This window comes from Asterias amurensis, chromosome 1 (assembly GCF_032118995.1).
Source record: "Asterias amurensis chromosome 1, ASM3211899v1".
Lineage (NCBI taxonomy): Eukaryota > Metazoa > Echinodermata > Asteroidea > Forcipulatida > Asteriidae > Asterias > Asterias amurensis.
In genome coordinates this window covers 25,851,597-25,873,401 of record NC_092648.1, presented here as the reverse complement: position 1 = coordinate 25,873,401, position 21,805 = coordinate 25,851,597, and the positions used below count along the sequence as shown (strand labels likewise).

The 21,805-nt window shown below is 38.1% G+C and overlaps 1 protein-coding gene across 1 annotated transcript; it reads right to left on the bottom strand.

The window, feature by feature from the left end:
- Positions 1-4,555: 4,555 nt before the first annotated feature.
- LOC139940702 (carbohydrate sulfotransferase 3-like) lies at positions 4,556-6,616 on the bottom strand. The gene has a single exon (XM_071937071.1). The coding sequence runs from the start codon at positions 6,565-6,567 to the stop codon at positions 5,251-5,253; it is 1,317 nt and encodes a 438-aa protein (XP_071793172.1). The 5' UTR covers positions 6,568-6,616; the 3' UTR covers positions 4,556-5,250.
- Between the last annotated feature and the right edge of the window lie 15,189 nt (positions 6,617-21,805).

The window sequence follows — 21,805 nt, the reverse complement described above, 5'->3', positions numbered from 1 at the left end:
TGACGATGACTAGAGCAAGCTAGTCGAAACGTTGAGACCTATTTCAGAACTGACTCCGCGGCAGTACAGTTAATTACGATCTTATAAGCTAAAGTAGTAGTCCAGTCTAATTTCTATACCATCCGCCCTGGTAATAGTTAAAAGCAGGACAGTTCTTTTTAGAACTGAGAAGTCTCCCGAACCTCCGATTATCTACTCCACGGCAGTAGAATAAAGCAAGACAGTTCCCCAGAACAACTCTACCTGGCAAGTAGATACACACATGGTGTTACCGCAAACCAAATATACATTGTACATGTGTACATAGCTGCTTTACACGTATTTAGTGTTATCATGGAGGAAGGAAGAGAAGGAGCTCGAACGAAGGGACTTCAAAAGTCGAAACATTGTGGATTAATTAATTTGTGTGTGTTTTTGTGATCGCGGAATTCCCTGCTTTCCGCAAGCGCCGCTTGTTTGCTTACGCGGTAAGCAGAGCCGTTAAATTGGGCCTCAATGGTTTAGGCATGGTTCAGCTTTTTATAGCTCCATGTTTGAACTAGTCTGGAAGTTTTCCCTGCAGCGCCCGCTGTTGTTCGATAGTGGGGATAGCGATAGTTTAGTGATAATTAAAACCAACTTATATCATCTTGTTTATCTTTACGGTTTATCTATGGAGGAAGAATGTCAATAGATATGAGTGCTAATTATTTCCTCGCTTGATACAGGTGTTTGTTATGTACATTGTCAGCAAGGACTGCTCTGTGGAGTCGTTAAGATACTGTTTGACAAAACATGGAGGGAAAAAATGACCAATGGAATCCGTTACACATGAATTTTCTTTTAAATGGCTAAAAACACCAATGTAATGTACACGCGAATCGTGTCATAGTCTTGTTGCAAGACGTTCTTAACGGTTTTTCCTGACTGATTGGTCATAGATTCGGCTCTGCACGCTGTCATAGATCTAGCCTGAACATCTTACGTCATATTTCGAGGCTCGTGAATAACGCCAGAGACTGGCCTCTAGTCGCCATGTATCTTCACCTTTGACCTACATTCATTCACATAGAGATACGTATGCCAAATTCCGACGAGGCTCAAATCCTACACCAACATAACATGCAAGTACATACACAAGCAATAGGCCTACTCGTGTAGACCATGGAGGTGTGTGGACACAGCATGCAGACGATGTTTTGATTGGTCAAACCCCTGGGGGTATTACAAAGACTACAACAGATAGTTAAATTAATCCTACCTCCATGGTTAAAGCGAACAATATTCCACAACAGTTTGTGTAGGCCTACATATAACTTTATTCGAATTCAACACGACCCAAGAACTTTTTAAACCATAGTCTTCACCGAACCAAACTTTGAAAGTACCAGGGGTTCATTTTGTTTCAATCATCACTTAATGACCATTCAAACGATAACATGCTCTCTTAAAGGCACAGGACACTGTTGGCAATGACTCAAAATAATTGTTAGTATATAAACAGTGTGAGAAACGGCTCCCTCTGAAGTAACGTAGTTTTCGAGAAAGAAGGAATTTTCCACTAAAAAATTTTACTTTGATTTCGAGACCTCAATTACTAAATCCCGAAATCAAACATCTGATTCTGAAAGCACACAACTTCGTGTGACAAAGATGTTTTTTTCTTCCATTATAATCTCGCAACTTTGACGACCAATTGAGTTCAAATTTTCACTGGATTGTTATGTTGTGCATATGTTGAGATACACCGCGTTTACACTAGATCCAGAAAGGTGGATTGAGTTTCTGCATTTTTTACGACCGTAGATCACGATCCATTGTCACGTTTACACCAGTGCTTAATCCGGCCCCGATCACACTTTTGAACAGGATGTTTAGTGGCAGTGACGTCACCGCTCCTCGGAAAGAGCTCAAGGGTCACGATTTTAGCGCGCCATATTTTCTGAGAAGACTGGTATGTGGTATTTGACAATTACCAATAGTGTCCAGTGTCTTTAATGTAAACAATGATTAACTCTTTTTTAGCCATATCGGAACGAACTTCACTCTAAATCGAGTTAAAAGTACCCGCTTTCACTTTAAAAAGAGTTGCCCGCCATATGGCTCTTTGAAAGAGTGGTAGGGCGGACAAAACGAGTGGTTTTCACTCTTGTATTGGCATTCGAGCGGTATCGGAACGAACTTCACTCTAAATCGAGTTAAAAGTACCCACTTTTACTCTAAAAGTGAGTTGCCCGCCATATGGCTCTTTGAAAGAGTGGTAGTGCGGACAAAACGAGTGGTTTTCACTCTTGTATTGGCATTCGAGCGGTATCGGAACGAACTTCACTCTAACTCGAGTTAAAAGTACCCACTTTCACTCTAAAAGTGAGTTGCCCGCCATATGGCTCTTTGCAAGAGTGGTATGGCTGGCAAAACGAGTTATTTTTTAAATACTCTTTTACATATAGAGAGTGCACAATCTGAAGAGCAGAAACCTGGACGTGTCACTATGTTAACTATGACGTATGCTTGAATAGTCAAAATTACCAACCAACACAAATTTGAAGAGTTTAATTAAAGCATATACTTTTTCTGTTGTGAACACAATTCCTTTGTGGATTCTCTAAAGACTGATATTATCTAAAACTAATAAAATGGGATTTCGGTTAAGTCCTATGGCTGTCCAAAGGCAATGCGTTGTGATGTACATGTACATGGACACAAGCGTTTCTAAATGTACTTCTCGAAATCTCTCAAATACGATTATATTGATATACCAAAGAGACCGTGGTGCAAGTTATCAAGACATAATGTTGTTTTTCTACTTGTCCCCCCCCCCCTCCCGGGCAAATGAGTGTTTTTGTTGGTTTGGTGCTTCTTTCTTTCCCATCTATAAAATTTGGTCCAGATTTTGCGTACACTGCAAAAAGTTTTTTTTTTAATGGACATCACGGGTGTTGTGACATATTATACACCCAAGACAGAATCAAATTTAAAGACACTGGACACTATTGGTAATTGTTCAAGACCAGTCTTCTCATTTGGTGTATCTAAACATATGCATAAAATAACAATCCTGTGAAAATTTGAGCTCAATTGGTCATCGAAGTTGCGAGATAACAATGAAAGAAAAACACCCTTGTCACACGAAGTTGTGTGCTTTTAGATGCTTGATTTCGAGACATCAAAAATCTAATTTTGAGGTCTCGAAATCAAATTCGTGGTAAATTACTTCTTTGTCGAAAACTACGTTACTTCAGAGGGACCCGTTTATCACAATGTGTTATACTACAAACAGCTCTCCATTACTCGTTACCAAGTAAGGTTTTATCCTAAAAAATTATTTTTAGTAATTACCAATAGTGTCCAGTGCCTTTAACACCAGGAGGTAAAATAATAACAATAAAATCGCATTTAATAAAAATGCTAGTTTAAAGTCATTGGACACTTTCATTAACAGTATTGTCCAAGGCCCACACTTAGTGTATCACAAATTCTATATAAAATAACAAACCTGTGAAAATTTAGGCTCAATCGGTCATCGGAGTCGGGAGAAAATAACGGGAAAACCCACCCTTGTTTTCGCACGTTTTGCCTTGTCATGACGTGTTTAAAATAAATCCGTAATTCTCGATATCGAGAATTGATATTGTTTTAATGTTTTCTCAAAAAGTAAAACATTTTATGGACTAATATTTCAAGGGAAGTCTTTCACCATTACCTTCTGTAAACCCTGTAAGTTATTTGTAAATCTTTGAACTTTAGAAAAAAACATCTGTTCCGAAAGTGTCCAATGGCTTTAACACCATCATGGTGTACACTTTTGTTTCCTCTTATTTGTAATGTGACAACACGGTTTCAATTTTAACACCTCCGTTTTTGTGGTGTAGTTTTGTTTACAAATATTGTCGGCAGTCAATTTGAACACCTCAATTTTTGCAGTGTAATTTTGTATACAAATAAGGTCTACAGTATAATAGTACGATTTGTTCATGTATGCATAACCATGCCAAAGTATCCATAACATTTTAACACCAAAACATTTATATATGTTCAAGAATTTCCATTCGAAGATTTTCAACTTGTTGGGGGCATTTTGCTGGTCTTTCGCATTATACAAGGGGACACTATTGGTAATTACTTATAAAATATATGTTAGCATAACAAATTACTTGGTAACGAGCAATGGAGAGCTTGTGTAAACACGTTGGGGGAAACGGCCTCCTCTGAAGTATAGTTTTTGAGAAAGACGTTATTTCTCACTAAAATAATGAATTGAATTCGAGACCTCAGCTGAGGTCTCGAATTCAAGCATCTGAAAACACACAAGTTGTGCGACAAGGGTTTTTCTCTTCTATTATTCTCTTGCAACTTCGACGACCAATTGTTGAGCTCAAATTTTCACAGGTTTGTTATTGTATGCATGTTGAGATACACCAAGTGTGAGAAGACTGGTCTTTGACAATTACGAAAGGTGGCCAGTGCCTGTAAATGATGTTACAATATTACTCTATTTCTATACCATCTATACGAGAAGAGGTGTTCTTAAAGGGTATATATACTTTTTCCTAACACAAAACACAATGTCCACAGATTTACATTAAACTTACACAGTTTAAAGATTATGATAGTAGTATGTAGTATTAACCAGTTATGCTATGATATGCTATGATGATTATGGTATAATCATAACTGGTTAATGGGATTTAATTTTCGTCTTCCTGAGACAAAAATTATTTTGTGACCAGTTTACTAATTTCTCAAAAACTACAGAACCTCAGTAAGTAATATTTGAAGGGAAGCTTTCCACTATCATTATCTTCAATGTAAATCTGTGGACATTTTGAAAAAGTTAAGTACCCGAATCCTTTACGGTAAATAAAAAACAACTTTGTCAACTACCCTACTCGAAAAATAGACGTGTATACTTTTTAAGAAATCTGTTGTTTTTACCCCCAAAAAACAAATAGATTATTTGGGTCTCTGGCATATGAAAGCACACAGTTTATTAGTTTTGTCTTTAATTGCTTTCTTACAAATTCGACTCCGAGTGACCAATTTTATATGTTGCCCACATGTTGGAGCACACCAAGCGAGGATACTTGTCTTTCAAACAAAAAGTACATGTCATTTATTATTGTCCTACCTTTCAACTGAACCACATGCATCAAAGTGAAATTAAATAACAGTTTCAATTGAAAACTGAAGTGACAAAACCGCTTTTGCATGAAGGTGAACTTACGAGTGTCAAAACACAAAATGGCGCATGTTCCCAGAGTGGTTTGTTTATCACACAGCGTAGATATCCTGTTTTAGAACAGGCAGAGTGTCAGATAAAAGGGAGATGTTTAGATTAGTCAGATGTTCTTTATCTTTAGCTGGGAGATAACCAAATCTTTGCATCATTTGAGAACAGGTTCCAACTTCCTCAATGGTTTTAACAGTTGGGAAACTGAGTCTAGAGCGCCAAGATTGGTAGACTTGACTTGACACTCGTGAGGTGGAGTAAGTCCCGGCTATGTGAGCACTCGTGTGTTCTTGAATCCACCTGGACACGTTCCCAGGAACAGCACCAAGACCGGTGAAATTATAGATGCGTCGAGCCGCTTCGTGTGGATCCAAAGAGACATCCTCGTACCTCAGGAGTAAATAGTTGTCTTGGAATTTGGGCAGGTTCTTCCCCACGTCCGTGTTGTGCAAGTTGTTCCAACAGTAGTCGATAAGTGATGCCCTCGTTCCGTCCGTAAATGATCCCTCTTTGTCCGTCACATTCTTAATTCCGTTCATGGCAAGCACCCGCGAAGCGATCATCCCTCTCGGATCCCGAACGAGATGAATCACTTTCAGATTGACCGTCTTGTCTTTGATCAATGGTAACAGACTTCCAATGTCAGAGATACGAATTGATTTGATCGCAACTTTCTTCAAATCCATACATATTTGCATGAAATGCTGTGGTGTAACTTTCCCACAGTGAGAAGAACTGTTGGACTTGGAGCACAGCACTCTGTACATCGCTGGGGCTTTCTTTAAAATTTCTTCTGGAACCAGCCTCGATAACCATTTTGAATAATATTCATACCCAGTCAGGTGACATTGATAAATGCTGTCCAACAAATCAATGTAAAGCGGCTGTAAGAATACAGCACCTCGTTGATGGAGAGTGGTATGAAGTGCAAGGCCGGGTTCAAAAAGGTAGAAAATGTTACTATTTTGGCCGAACATCTCACCAACGAAGGAAGATCCAGTTCTCATTGATGCTAAGATAATAATCTTCGCACCGCTTGGAGTATCTTCGGTTGTCCTGGGTTTGGGAATAGAAGTACAAAGTCGGGGTTGTCCAGACTTCTGAAAACCGACTTGAGGATTAGCTGTTTCGTCTCGCAATGTGGTGGGTCCTCGCACCTTCATCTCCCCATCACCAACTCCCGATGATACAGCCCGGTTCACGGTAGGCCTTAAGTGACGTCCATGGGGTTGGTAAACTGAACCGTCTAGCCACGCAGCACCACCAGCGAGCATAAATATCAACGCTGATGATAGAAAACCTGCTACCCCAACTAGAAATACTCTGCAATTATTAGAAGCTGAGATTTGACGAGCCATTTCAAGATGTGGTTAGAGACTCCAGAGAGCAACGGTTCGGGTGTGATCACTGTTACGTTACAACTGGAGTTCAACACACCGAACGAGCACCTGCAGCACGTTCTTCAAAATCAGAGCCAACCTTCACACAAAAGAGATTTACACGTGTACTGCAAGTTTACTATTTATTTACAGTTTCTTCACCGAACCACGTTTGCAAGCTGTGTTGTTTATCTGTCCACTCGGCATTTAATCAGCAAACCTGCGAACAGAGCATTATGTAATAGCCTATGTGTAATCAAGCGAAGTGTGAAAAGATATCGTAAAGTTAAACCAGCTGGTGGGGCAAGGACCAGGACCAAATTGTATAGAGCTGCTAAGCACACAAATTTGCTAAGCATGATGTTTCTTCTTTTACCAGCCAAATTTTCACGCGTTTTTTTAGGATTAGCAAACAACAGCTGAATACTAGTAACAAGCAATATTATGTGAAAAATAGAAATTTGGTTGGTAATACTGTTTTTATCCAAGGAAGACATTTCATGCTAAGCAAATGTTTGTGCTTAGCAGCTCTATGAAATTGGGCCCAGATGTATTGCTCCATGATCGCATGGGAGCATAGCAAGTCCAAAACTTGCTGGCATGGTCCACAAGAATGTCACGTATTATTAGCTGTTTCGTAGTAGCGCAGCGAAACAGCTATTGTTTTTGTTCGTTTTTTATTAGAATCCTTCAGAACATTTCTTTTAATTTTGCACCTTGAAGTCATCAGTTGCTAACTAAACATATGGTAAACATATGCCAAATTGGGCTAACTGCTTTGAAGACACACAAAAAATCTAATTCAGTTGAGAATTTGAAAATTTATTGACGAAACAGCTATGCATTTGTGCACAAATGCAATTATGTCTAGTTTGTTTTGCTTTATAACACAAAATAATCATCACCTCCACGAAGCACGAACCACGACTGGTTGTGGTTTTAAAAGCAATATGCCTTGTAAGCAATGATTTCACTGCACTGGACACCTTTAAAACAGCAGTATCCCCACTTGGTGTACCTTTCTCTATGGTGTGTCTGTGGAGATGGTGTATCCATGGAGGAATGAATATCCTAACATGCATATAAAATAATAATTCTGAAACATTTAGACTCAATTGGTCATTGAAGTTGCAAGATAATAATGAAAGAAAAAACACATCGTTACACAACTTTGTGTAAGAAATTATGTGCGAGAAATTACTTCTTTCTCAAAAACTACCTCCATGTTCAGAGGGAGCCGTTCCCCACTTTGTTTTATCAACATCTCTTGTACTATATTGCTCGTTGTGTTCCAAGTAAGTTTAATACTGTTCACTTGTAGGAAGTCTTAACGATCATTTCGTTGTAATACATGCGCAGCTCTTATAACCTGTGTTAAGAAAAATGGTGTAAAAAAAACGTCATTTACTTTATTCCTTGCTCTTTGCACGACTGGTGCGATGTGGACAATTTGACCCGTTTGCCCAATGGGTGCTGTACACAAGCGCATCGATGGGTAGGGGACGCACCCCCCCCCCCGCTTTTCAGACTGGGGGGGGGGTTCAGACTGGGGGGGGGGCAGCATCAGATGTCCCCCACTTTTTTATTGACTGTCATTAGAAAATATTAAACAAAGTATAAAAAATACATAATTTTCTTGATATTATTACAATGTTTGTTCAAATAAAAGAATTGCGGACAAACGGTGAAATGTCTTCTTCAATTTCATCTTTATTCTGATCATGGTTCTGATGGACCACGCTCAGAATGGTATTTGGGGCCTATTTCCGTTTCTTTAATACAGACAATAGACGATATAAGTTTGGGTACATGATGCATCCGGAAGTTTGTGTGTGCACGTGCGTGCAAAATGTTTTACCTTTATTTTACAATCACACAAGGCACAAAATAATTCACTAAAATCCATAGGAGCAGCTCCGAGCAGTTTTGGCTCAGTTGTCAAAGAAGCAAAATGGATATCAACCAACCGCTAGTGCTCCGCAAAGTCTTACTCGGCTTGCCCACTGTTGAGATGAGGCTTTTGTGTCAAAGGGATTTCGCAAGAAGAAGAGCACAGATAAATTTAGACAACATGAGTGTCCAATCACAACCTTGCTTCTGAAAATCTTAAATTGAAGAATCCAACCTGATATCAATGTGCAAAACTCGACTCCAAACTTCGAGAAGAACAACATACTGCACGGTCAGCTATTCTAAAGACAATTATTATTATTATTATAATACTATTTATTCGGCCAAGATTCAAAGACAATAACGTTCACAAAAACAGTATATACAAGTAAACATATTAAATAAAGACAGCTATAGCAAATACAAAGGCCCTATAAATCAAAATGTTTTAAAATGGTGTGAAAGAGAGGGGTTGCGTTGAGCCATTGCGCCGGACGGGAATTTCGGCTCAGGTCAGCTGATACTTACGCGGTAAAAAAATGTAGGTAATTTGAAGGTAAAATATCTTAAAATAAAAGAAAAAGAAAGGAAACAAAACATAAAGAATTCTCAGAATTTTACCCAATAACTTTTCGCGATGTTGTTATAATTAAAAAAGACTGTGCATACGATGTTTGAATTTGATAGAATCTCGGTTTCCATCGGATGATGTTATTGTTAATAATCACCCCCTGTAACTCGCCTCCTTGTAAAACAAAAGGTAGGGAAGACGTGTAACACAGAATCTTAACGTAAAGGTAATGGTATGGGTGAAAATAATGTAAGGTATTATTTAGCCCGCCCCCCACCCCCCACTTTTCAGTAGCGATCGACGCCCTTGGCTGTACTCATCGCGCCATTCGTTCAAAAAAATGGAGCGATTTAACGATAGCATGACGTCACAGGTGTGGGTTAATTGGTACTCACATACATGTACAATGTAATGTAACCGTACATGTACATGACGTGTACATACGCTGTACACGCAATATATTCATGCTTCGTGTTATGTAATATGGGGTGCGCTGGCGGAATTCAGTGGACTCGCGCGGATTATGCCGGTCGCGGGAGCGCCTTTTAGAGGATATACGCCTCTCTTAATACTTATGCATGACGTCATAATTCTTACCCAAAATGAGGCTATGAGCGCACTTCCCCCATCGCTTTCAGTGGCTGCGCCCATCGCCTCGTTTTGAGTATTAAGAGAGGCGTATTGTTTAGTGCATACACTCATCAATACAAATTGTGTGTGCTGGGGATGACTGATTCTAGTGAGCAAAAAACGGTGATTCAGTATTATATAACTGACCTACAGATCCTTGTCATTTTATTGGTGGAACTTACTTCACACGTGACATTCACTATTACTCCCATCCGCAACGGCGATCAAAAAGACCTATTCGCCCATGGGGAATAGCATTTCCCATTCAACAGTTAAAATCATCCTTGTTCCCAATGTTTTTGAGGAGTACAGCGCCGCCGCGCCGCTGCTAAGACAAAGAAGCACCTGTGCAAAAGGTTGTGATCCGATTTGTGCATTGTTGCCGCTACGCGGCGCTATATATGGTTTTTGGTTGTCAGTAACTTGTTTTTTTCGTGAGGCTATACTTTTAAAATACATCAAATGACAAGGATCTATTTGTCAGTTATATAAAACAAATATTGAGTGGCTCAGAGTGGAATGGGAGGAATATTATCGCAAGGTAAAATTTGGACTGTTCCATTTCACGAGGAGCCTCGTGAAATGGAACAGTCCAAATTTTACCTTGCGATAATATTCCTCCCATTCCACTCTGAGCCACTCAATATTTGTATAATAGAGTATACTTCAGATTTTTTTAGGTGTTCGGGCCAACAGCCCGGAACACCTCTTATTTTTGTTCGGTTTTTTTTTTTTATTGATACTTCTTCTTCTTCTTCTTCTTCTTCTTCTTCTTCTTCTTCTTCTTCTGTACGTCCCTTGTCCCCCTACAAAAACATCTTTCCAAACATTGTATGAACTTGAAACTTCACACATAGTTAGATATTTATTAGGAGAAGAAACCGTGTGAGTTACGTCATGATGACGTCATCAATTCTTGAGTTATGAATATTCAAAGTTTATTAATTCAAAAAATCGTAACTTTTGATCTACATGAGGGATTTTTACAATCGAAACATCATCGGAATCGTCATTGAAAACTCCGTAAACGCCTCACAGACATGACCCCATTTTGATGTTGTCTTCCGGCTCAAAAGAGAGGTTGAAAATTTCAAAATTCACGTCTAAAGAACAACGTAAATCCCCATTGGTATGTGCATAAACATTGCACGTGTATTAGCGGTGCAGCAGAGCACGCTCCAGTGATCGTCCATTCTGCTTATTAGCGGCGATTGTCCGCTAAAAAAATCACACTTCCCAAGCACATATAAAGTTGAAACTTCACACATAGTTAGATATGTATAAGGAGAAGAAACCGTTTGAGTTATGTCACGATGACGTCATCAATTCTTGAGTTATGAATTTTCAAAGATTATTATTTCAAAAAATCATAACTTTTGATCTACATGATGGGTTGTTACAATCGACACATCATCGGAAAGTTCGTTAAAAACTCCGTAAATGCCTCGCAGACGTGATCCCATTTTGAGCTCGTCTTCTGGTTCAAAATCGAGTTTGAAAGTTCACAATTTCTTGTATAAAGAACTACGAAATTTCCCCATTGGTTGTGCGTAACACTTGTGGCGTACACGTGTAGTGTATTAGGCATAATTTATTTGGTGGCATGCTGCCAAGTTTGTTGTACTCTGTGCCATAGTGTGATATGCATAGAGCTATATAGCTATGCAGAACGCTGCGAAAACGATTTCATTTCAATCTTCAGCGTCAAATTGTTCAAATGTTACCCTTCTGATGGCTTAGTGGTCAATGTGGAATTGAAGACGAAGTTTCGCTGAGATGGCCACCTACTTCAGTGATTCGTGGGACTTTTAATTATGTGAGAAAACAACAGTACAAAATGACGAACATTGGTCATGTTTTGGTTAAACACCGAGAAGAATATAGACGTTACATCGATCGACCACTCCCCCCGGGTGAAGGGCGTTTTGGGCCCACGGAATTCACGTCAGTATTACGATATCTATTACTTCTTGAACTTAGCATAATCATCAATTGTTTTGATTATTTGTTAAAACAACTATCCAAGTTATTTTGAGTTAAATATTTTGAAGAAAAAAAATCTCTGAAATAACATAAGCCCTTTCAAACTTTCTCTAGTAGGAAAGGACGTTACGTAAACTAATCTATTTCTACCTCCATGCACAGACATGGATGTTACAATACAAAACATTCAAAGAAAACAGAATGGTTAAAGCATAAGGCCCAAGCAATTAGGAGTGGTCTTGCTAAAATAAACTGCCGGATTAAACAAAACTTTAGTACAAACAAATCAATAAAACAATCCAGATTTTCATCTTCTTCTTCTCTTCGTCCCTTGTCCTCGAACAAAAGCACACTTCCCAAACTCGCATGAACTTGAAACTTCGCACATAGTTAGATATGCATTAGGAGTGGAATAATGTGTTAGTTAGGTCATGATGACGTCATCCATTCTTGAGTAATACAAATTCAAATTATTATTTCAAAAAATCATTATTTTTTATCCACTTTTTTTTTTTCACTTTTTTTAAAAAAATATTATCAATAGAGCGCGAAAAAGCTTCATGAAGAATAGTCTTCGTTCAAGGCGGTTAAAACATACATGCCCCTTACAGTCTTTTCTTCAGTCGTCAGTCAATATTTCCTAAGTTCATATTTCCTAAACTACATAAGCTATTTTGACAATCTGTACATCATATGAAAGGGCTTTACGTACTTGACAGAAATGGATATGTTGGTGAACTTTCGTTGACCTTTTGACCTGTTTAAACGGGAAGTGACTGTGAAATGATTTGAAAGGGCGTGGTTTATTGTCTTTTAGGTCGAAATAAACATCCTTTGATGCTTTACCATCACACCATACAAGTCTGGCAAAGGTCTGGTTTAAAACAAACATTACAGATGACGTCACCAAACATACACTTTTACTAGATGACGTAATCATGTGGTTTTGACAGTTTTTGTAATTTGAATCATTTATTACAAATCTTGAGAACAAAGCAAGGTGTAATATTTGTTTTTTAATCCAGGCATTTACTCCCGGAAACCGAACACCTTGAGTTTGTTCACAAACTCTCAATCTCTAGTGTATTTTTAAGTTTGTTCGGCCAACTCAAAAATACCTTGTCCGCTAACAAAAGCACCTTTTCCAAACTCGTATGAACTTGAAACTTCACACATAGATAGGTATTTATTAGGAGAGGAAACCGTTTAAGTTACGTCATGATGACGTCAACCGTTCTTGAATGATCGTCATTCAAAGTTTTTTATTAATATAAAATCATAACTTCTGATCTACACAGGGGATTCTTACAATCAATACATCATCGGAATCATCATTCAAAACTCCGTAAACGCCTCGCAGACATAATCCCATTTCGACCTTGTCTTACGGTTCAAAAGTAAGCATTTGTATATTTTCTTGGCTTAAGTGTTTATGCCCAACGCAGCATACCCCTCGCGACTATAGCTTGTTCAGACTTGTTTACACATTAAACGCCAGTGCCATGTGCGTGCACATGGCGTGATTTTCCATTGATAAGTTTTGACTGGCAAAAGGTCACATACGGAGCTCCAGGAGTGCCATCCAACATATTGAGTTACCGACATACGTTATCTCATCAAGACGACTTATTTCGTGGAACCAGTTACTAACCGACATATTATTTTGCTAAGTCGACTTACTCAAAACTATCAGTTGACTTAATAACATAATTTATCTCATCAAGTCGACTTAGATAAAATGTTAAGTCCACTAACTGACATAATTTATCTCACCAAGTCAACTTACAGTTTACTTATACACAGCCTGCACACGTTGCAAAGTGAGATTGCGAGTTAGGGCCCGCGTGATCGCTAATAATGTGGGGCGTTTTTTGTGCCTGGGATGCAGAAGAATAACCACAATCTAAGACTTGAATCAAGTCTACACCTCGTCCAACTCCGATTGTATTAGTCAGTTCAGGCATCCTCTTCACTTTTATTTTATGTAACAAGCAAAATGATTAATTTACTGATTATATTTAAAAAAGGTTAATGGCTGTTAGCAAACTGCGTCCAACTAACACTACATGGTGTACATGTACTTGCAAAATAGGTTTTGACCCTACTAAATAACTACGTGAGAAGATTGAGACAATAAATCATGAATTCAGTTCAAACGGATAAAAGTTTGTTTTCGTCATATTATTCATCAAACTATAAGCCTTTACACAATGAAAAAAATTCAAAACAAAATGTATGTATGGAAGGTACCAGACAGCACGTAGAGCCGAGTTGAAAAGTGACAATACCAAAGTGCAACCATGAGCCGTGAAGTTACATTATTATATGATGGTTGTCAAAAGGATAAAAAGGTTGTTGTCGCCACAACCAACCCCCTTATATTCAACGAACCATGTGAATATATTCAAACAAACGAAGCCTTCTAAAGAATATCCATGCATAGATTTGCCAGGTGCATTACATTATGTCCCAGCCAGCACTGTGATTTATGTGTGTTTTACTAGTTTCCTCACTCCCCAACCAAAGTGACTACAATACGTCTCTATTGAATAACAATGGTATATTTCGTCATGGTTTTTATTTTCAGCTTTTCCATAGATCCTGTTTTTTATGACTCCCAAAAATGGCCGACCGTGTTAGTTCGCAAAGTAAAAGGAAAACCACGCAATTTCGAGGCAAATTTGTGTGGATCATTTTACAACATCTTTCCAACCATTATGTATTTTTAACGCTTTTTATAGACCAACTCGTCCGATCCAAGACAAACTGTTCCTTTAACGCATGTAATGTTATTTACATCAAATAAGAAAATACTGGAACCCACGATCGGGCTAAGCATACTAATTATGTATCGTTTGGAACCTCCTTAACATCTCCTGCCCTAGTGGTGCCCGATCCAAGGCGTCAAACATGACTTAAAGCCATTGGACCCTTTCGGTAAACAGTATTGCCAAAGGCCCACACTTCGTGTATCAAAACTTCTATATCAAATAACAAACCTGTGAAAATTTAGCCTGGAGAAAATAACGGGAAAACCCACCCTCGTATTCGCGCGTTTCGCCGTGTCATGACATGTGTTTAAAATAAATCCGTAATTCTTTTGACCCAGAGTGGCTCGGTCCAAGTTGTCAAACATAATGGTAATGAAGTAAATTTAATCACAAACAATGGAACCCCCATGAGCGGGCTAAGCACGGGCTAATCATACTAATACTCTGGTAGCACCATGTAATGCTTTACAAGGTGCTGTGGCGCAATTTTGCTGCCGATCGGACCGGGAACACCGGGGCGAAATCCTTCTCTTTTCGATAAGTACACTGGGTTTCTTTTATATACGTTACATAACACATGGGACCAACGGCTTTACGTCCCATCCGAAGGACGAAGCAATGGTTAAGTGACATCATAATTTTGTAAAGTTAAGAAAACTCCAAAACATCTTTTGACCCAGAGGTGCTCGGTCCAAGTTGTCAAACATAATGATAATGAAGTAAATTTAATCACAAACAATGGAACCCCCATGAGCGGGCTAAGCACGGGCTAATCATACTAATATTTTGTAACCGTTGGAACCTACTTTATATCTTTGCCTGGTCAAACATCATTTAAAGGGGCATTACAGTATTACATTTAGTTTTAGCCCGCAAACGTAAAGTTAAAAATCAATATAAAGACTAGGAAAAAGAGTGCTCTCATAGTGGTGCGCAAGGTTTGATACACACACATCTCAACGCGTGTTCAGGCTGTTAAGTCAACTTCTTAGTTTCTGTAAGTCGACTTGGTGAGATAGTTGTAAATAGTTGCGTTAAATAATAAGTTTACACTTGGCGCCTCATAAGGGAACGTGTTCCTTTAATTGTTAGTTGTTTGAGCAACAACCCTTTTGATGCTAAATTACCATAAGACACATCGAGAAAAAAAAATCTTTGCATTTTTAACAACACTTATTTCATTGCCTCAAACGCTGCCCTTGACGATATCCGAACACCTTGTGTTTGTTTCTACAAACACTAAATTTTAGGTTTTTTTAGGTGTTCGGGCAACAGCCCGAACAACTCTTTGATTTTGTTCGGTTTTTTTTTTTTTAGGTGTTCGGGCAATAGCCCGAACAACTCTTTGTTATTGTTCGTTTTTTTTTTTTTTAGGTGTTCGGGTAACAGCCCGAACAACTCTTTGTTATTGTTCGTTTTTTTTTAGGTGTTCGGGCAACAGACCGAACAACTCTTTGATTTTGTTCGTGTTTTTTTTTTTTTTTGGTTTTTCTTATTCTTCGTCTCGTCGATTGTCCGCAAGAAAAAGCATAGTTGCGAAGCTTGCATTAAGTTGAAATTACACAGGTAGACAATAACCAGTAGATGATGCAAAAGTTGTTACGTCACGATGACGTCATCAGTTGACGAGATACACGCATTCAAGGTTTATTATTTCAAAAAATCATAACTTTAGATCTACATGAGGGATTTTTACAATCAATACATCATCGGAAAGGGCATTAAAAACTCCGTAAACGCCTCCCAAATATGACCCCATTTTGATTTTGTCTTCCGGCTCAAAAGAGAGGTTGAAAATTTCAAAATTCATGTATAAAGAACTACAAAATTCCCCATTGATTGCGCGTAAAGATTTTACAATTACATGTACATGTACTTTGTCACCACGTGTAAGCATGCGGTGCATTGCGGTCACCACGTGTAAGTATGCGGTGCATTGAGGAGCATTTCGCGCTCTGCACCACGTGTTGATCGTTTTAGTCTGCGTTCGAGGCGTTCTCAACATAATGTCAGTTTTCTTCAACGGTAATATTGGTTTTATCTACGACCATACTGCGTTGATAACACCGGTCACTAAAGTTAAACAAAATCGGGACCAGTCAGTATTTGGATGGGAGACCACTTGGCGACCAAAATTTGTACTATTTATTTTTGTTTTTAATTTTTTTTTCTCCTATAAATAGCTTCGCTTCAGTCTGTTTTCAAGGCGTTTTCAACAAAGATTTCCCTCCCGGTTAGTTAGTCTCTTCTCCAGTCGTCATTATGCATAAGCTCCTAATATCCTCAACCACACAAGCTATTTTGACAATCTATACATCATATGAAAGGGCTTTACGTACGTAGTCTGTTTTCAAGGTGTTTTCAACAAACATTTCCCTTTCGGTTAGTTAGTCTCTTCTCCAGTCGTCATTATGCATAAGTTCCTATGTCCTCAACCACACATTCTATTTTGACAATCTATACATCATATGAAAGGGCTTTACGTACGTAGTCTGTTTTCAAGGTGTTTTCAACAAACATTTCCCTTTCGGTTAGTTAGTCTCTTCTCCAGTCGTCATTATGCATAAGTTCCTATGTCCTCAACCACAAAAGCTATTTTGACAATCTATACATCATATAAAAGGGCTTTACGTACGTAGTCTGTTTTCAAGGCGTTTTCAAAAAAATCCTTTTCGGATTTCTTTGCAATTTGACGAGCTATTAACAACACTTTTTGCATTGATTTAAACACTGACCCAACAATAGCCGAACACCTAGTGTTTGTTTCTACAAACACTATATCTAGTTTTTTTTTTTGGGGGGGGGGGGTTTTCTTATTCTTCTCGCTGTCAATTGTCCGCAAGAAAAAGCATAATTGCGAAGCTTGCATTAAGTTGAAACTTTGCACACAGGTAGACAATAACCAGTAGATGATGTAAACGTTGTTACGTCACGATGACGTCATCAGTTGACGAGATACACTCATTCAAAGTTTATTATTTAAAAAAATCATAACTTTAGATCTACATGAGGGATTTTTACAATCCATACATCATCGGAAAGGGCAATTAAAACTCCGTAAACACCTCACAGACATGACCCCATTTTTATTTTGTCTTCCGGCTCAAAAGAGAGCTTGAAAATATCAAAATTCATGTATAAAGAACTACAAAATTCCCCCATTGATTGCGCGTAAAGATTTTACGATTACATGTACATGTACTTTGTCACCACGTGTAAGCATGCGGTGCATTGCGGTCACCACGTGTAAGTATGCGGTGCATTGAGGAGCATAGTCACGCTCTGCACCACGTTTTGATCGTTTTAGTCTGCGTTCGAGGCGTTCTCAACATAATGTCAGTTTTCTTCAAAAGTAATTAGTTTTATCTACGACCATACTGCGTTGATAACACCGGTTCTCGTCCGGTCACTGAGGCAAAATCGGGCCCAGTCAGTATTTGGATGGGAGACCACGTGGCGACCAAAATTTGTACTGTTTATTTTTGTATTTATTTTTTTCTTCTCCTATAAATAGCCTCCTTTGTAGTCTGTTTTCAAGGCGTTTTCAACACACATTTCCTTTCCGGTTAGTTAGTCTCTTCTCCAGTGGTCATTATGCATTAAGCTCCTAAATCCTCAACCACAAAAGTTATTTTGACAATCTATACATCATATGAAAGGGCTTTACGTATGTAGTCTGTTTTCAAGGTGTTTTCAACAAACACTTCCTTTCCGGTTAGTCTTTTCTCCAGTCGTCATTATGCATAGTTCCTATGTCCTCAACCACAAAAGCTATTTTGACAATCTGTACATGATATGGAAGGGCTTTACGTACGTAGTCTGTTTTCATGGCTTTTCAACAAACATTTCCCTTTCGGTTAGTTAGTCTCTTCTCCAGTCGTCATTATTCATCAGTTCACATTTCCTCAACCACAAAAGCTATTTTGACAATCTATACATGATATGAAAGGGCTTTACGTACGTAGTCTGTTTTCAAGGCGTTTTCAACAAACATTTCCTTTCTGGTTAGTTAGTCTCTTCTCCAGTCGCCATTATTCATCAGTTCACGTGTCCTCAAACACAAAATCTATTTTGACAATCTATACATCATATAAAAGGGCCTCACGTATTCCACAAAAATGGGTATGTTGGTGACCTTCTCTTAACTTGTTGACCTTTTTAAACTGGAAGAGCCTGTAAAATGCTTTGAAAAGGCATTATTTAAAGGCTTTTAGGTTGAAATGTACACTTTTTGATGCTTTTTCCATAAAATCTTTACACATCGAGAAAACGCTTTGGTTTTGATTTCTTTGTAATTTGACGGGATACTTACAATACTTGTTTCATTTATTCAAACACTGACCCAACAACAGCCGAACACCTAGTGTTTGTTTTTACAAACACTATATCTATTTTTTTTTTTTTTTTTTTTTTTTTTTAGGTGTTCGGACTCGAGTCCGAAGACCTCTTGTTTTTGTTCGGGTTTTTTTTTTTGTTTTTTTTTTTACTTCGTCTTCTTCTCCGTGGTTTTTGTCCGCTAACAAAGACATACTTGCTAAGCTCACATAAACTTGAAACTTCACACATAGTTAGATATTCATTAGTAGATGAAACCGTTTTAGTTTCGTCATGATGACGTCATCAGGTGTCGAATTACAAGGTTTTTAGGTTCAAAAAGTGACCATTTGCTTTTCGCTATATGTCTTCGAATTTTACAGTTATGATATTCATAATTACGCATCTGATAGATCAAGACTGGGACTACATTTGAAAAGTTAACGTCAAAATCGTATGACCCCTTCTTCCGTTCGTACCGGAGGGTCAAATTTTGCAATTGCATATTTTTCTTCAAAAATACATCTCCGTCCCTTGCCCTCTAACAAAAGCACACTTCCCAAACCTGTATGAACTTCTAACTTCACACATAGTTATATATTTATCAGGAGAAGAAACCGTTTGAGTTACGTCACGATGACGTCATCAATTCTTGAGTTATTAATTTTCAAAGTTTATTATTTCAAAAAATCATAACTTTTGATCTACATGATGGGTTGTTACAATCGACACATCATCGGAAAGTTCGTTAAAAACTCCGTAAATGCCTCGCAGACATGATCCCATTTTGATCTCGTCTTCTGGTTCAAAATCGAGTTTGAAAATACATAATTTCATGTATAAAGAACTACGAAATTTCCCCATTGGTTGTGCGTAACACGTGTGTCGTACACGTGTAGTGTATTAGGCATAATTTATTTGGTGGCATGCTGCCAAGTTTATTGTACTCTGTGCCATAGCGTGATATGCATAGAGCTATATAGCTCTATTATTTAGAGCTGTATAGCTCTATTTATGCAGAACGCTGCGAAAATGATTTCCTCTCAATCTTCGGCGTCAAATTGTTCAAATGTTACCCTTCTGATGGCTTAGTGGTCAATGTGGAATTGAAGACGAAGTTTCGCTGAGATGGCCACCTACTTCAGTGATTCATGGGACTTTAGTACAAACAAATAAATAAAACAATCCAGATTTTCATCTTCTTCTTCTCTTCGTCCCTTGTCCTCGAACAAAAGCACACTTTCCAAACACGTATGATTTTGAAACTTCGCACATAGTTAGATATGCATTAGGAGTGGAATAATGTGTTAGTTAGGTTATGATGACGGCATCCATTCTTGAGTTATAAAAATTCAAAGTTTATTATTTCAAAAAATCATTATTTTTGATCCACGTGACGGATTCTTACAATCGATACATAATCGGAAAGGTCGTTAAAAACTCCGTAAAGGCCTCGCAGACATGACCCCATTTTTACCTTGTCTTCTGGTTCAAATAAGATTTTTTTGTGTATTTTCGTCAAAAATACATTGTTGTTTTGACTACTACCGTACTGCGTCGATCACACCGGTTCTCGTCCGATCAGTGAAATTAAGCAACCTCGGGCCCGGTCAGTACTTGAATGGGAAACCCGCTAAACCAGTTGTTGATGTTTTTTTTAGGTGTTCGGACTCGAGTCCGAAGACCTCTTGTTTTTGTTCGTTTTTTTTTTTAGGTGTTCGGGCCAACAGCCCGGAACACCTCTTATTTTTGTTCGGTTTTTTTTTATTGATACTTCTTCTTCTTCTTCTTCTGAATCTTCTTTGTCCCCTAACAAAAACACTTTTCCCAAGCTCGTATGAACTTGAAACTTCGCACATAGTTAGATATTTATTAGGAGAGCAAACCGTTTGAGTTACGTTATGGTGACGTCATCAATTGTTGAGTTATGAATTTTCAAAGTTTATTATTTCAAAAAATCATAACTTTTGATCTACATGGTGGGTTGTTACAATCGACACATCATCGGAAAGTTCGTTAAAAACTTCGTAAATGCCTCGCAGACATGATCCCATTTTGATCTCGTCTACTGGTTCAAAATCGAGTTTGAAAATTCATAATCTCATGTATAAAGAACTACGAAATTTCCCCATTGGTTGTGCGTAACACGTGTGGCGTACACGTGTAGTGTATTAGGCATAATTTATTTGGTGGCATGCTGCCAAGTTTATTGTACTCTGTGCCATAGCGTGATATGCATAGAGCTATATAGCTCTATTATTTAGACCTGTAAAGCTCTATTTATGCAGAACGCTGCGAAAACGATTTCCTCTCAATCTTCGGCGTCAAATTGTTCAAATGTTACCCTTCTGATGGCTTAGTGGTCAATGTGGAATTGAAGACGAAGTTTCGCTGAGATGGCCACCTACTTCAGTGATTCATGGGACTTTTAATTATTTGAGAAAACAACAGTACAAAATGACGAACATTGGACATGTTTTGGTTAAACACCGAGAAGAATCGAGACGTTACATCGATCGACCACTCCCCCCGGGTGAAGGGCGTTTTGGGCCCACGGAATTCACGTCAGTATTACAATATCTATTACTTCTTGAACTTAGCATAATCATCAATTGTTTTGATTATTTGTTAAAACAACTATCCAAGTTATTCTGATTTAAATACTTTGAAGAAAAAAAATCTCTGGAATAACATAAGCCCTTTTAAACTTTTTTTAGTAGGAAAGGACGTTACGTAAACTAATCTATTTCTACCTCCATGCACAGACATGGATGTTACAATACAAAACATTCAAAGAAAACAGAATGGTTAAAGTATAAGGCCCAAGCAATTAGGAGTGGTCTTGCTAAAATAAACTGCCGGATTAAACAAAACTTTAGTACAAACAAATAAATAAAACAATCTAGATTTTCATTAAGGTGTCCGAAGACCTCTTGTTTTTGTTCGTTTTTTTTTTTTTTTTTTTTTTTTTTTAGGTGTTCGGCCAACAGCCGAACAACTATTGTTATTGTTCCGTTTTTTTTTTTTTTTCCTCGTGTTCTTCTTTCCCTGCGAACCT

Coding starts and splice junctions, on each gene's coding strand:
- LOC139940702 (XM_071937071.1), bottom strand. CDS start 6,567: ATGGCTCGTCAAATCTCAGCTTCTAATAATTGCAGAGTATTTCTAGTT.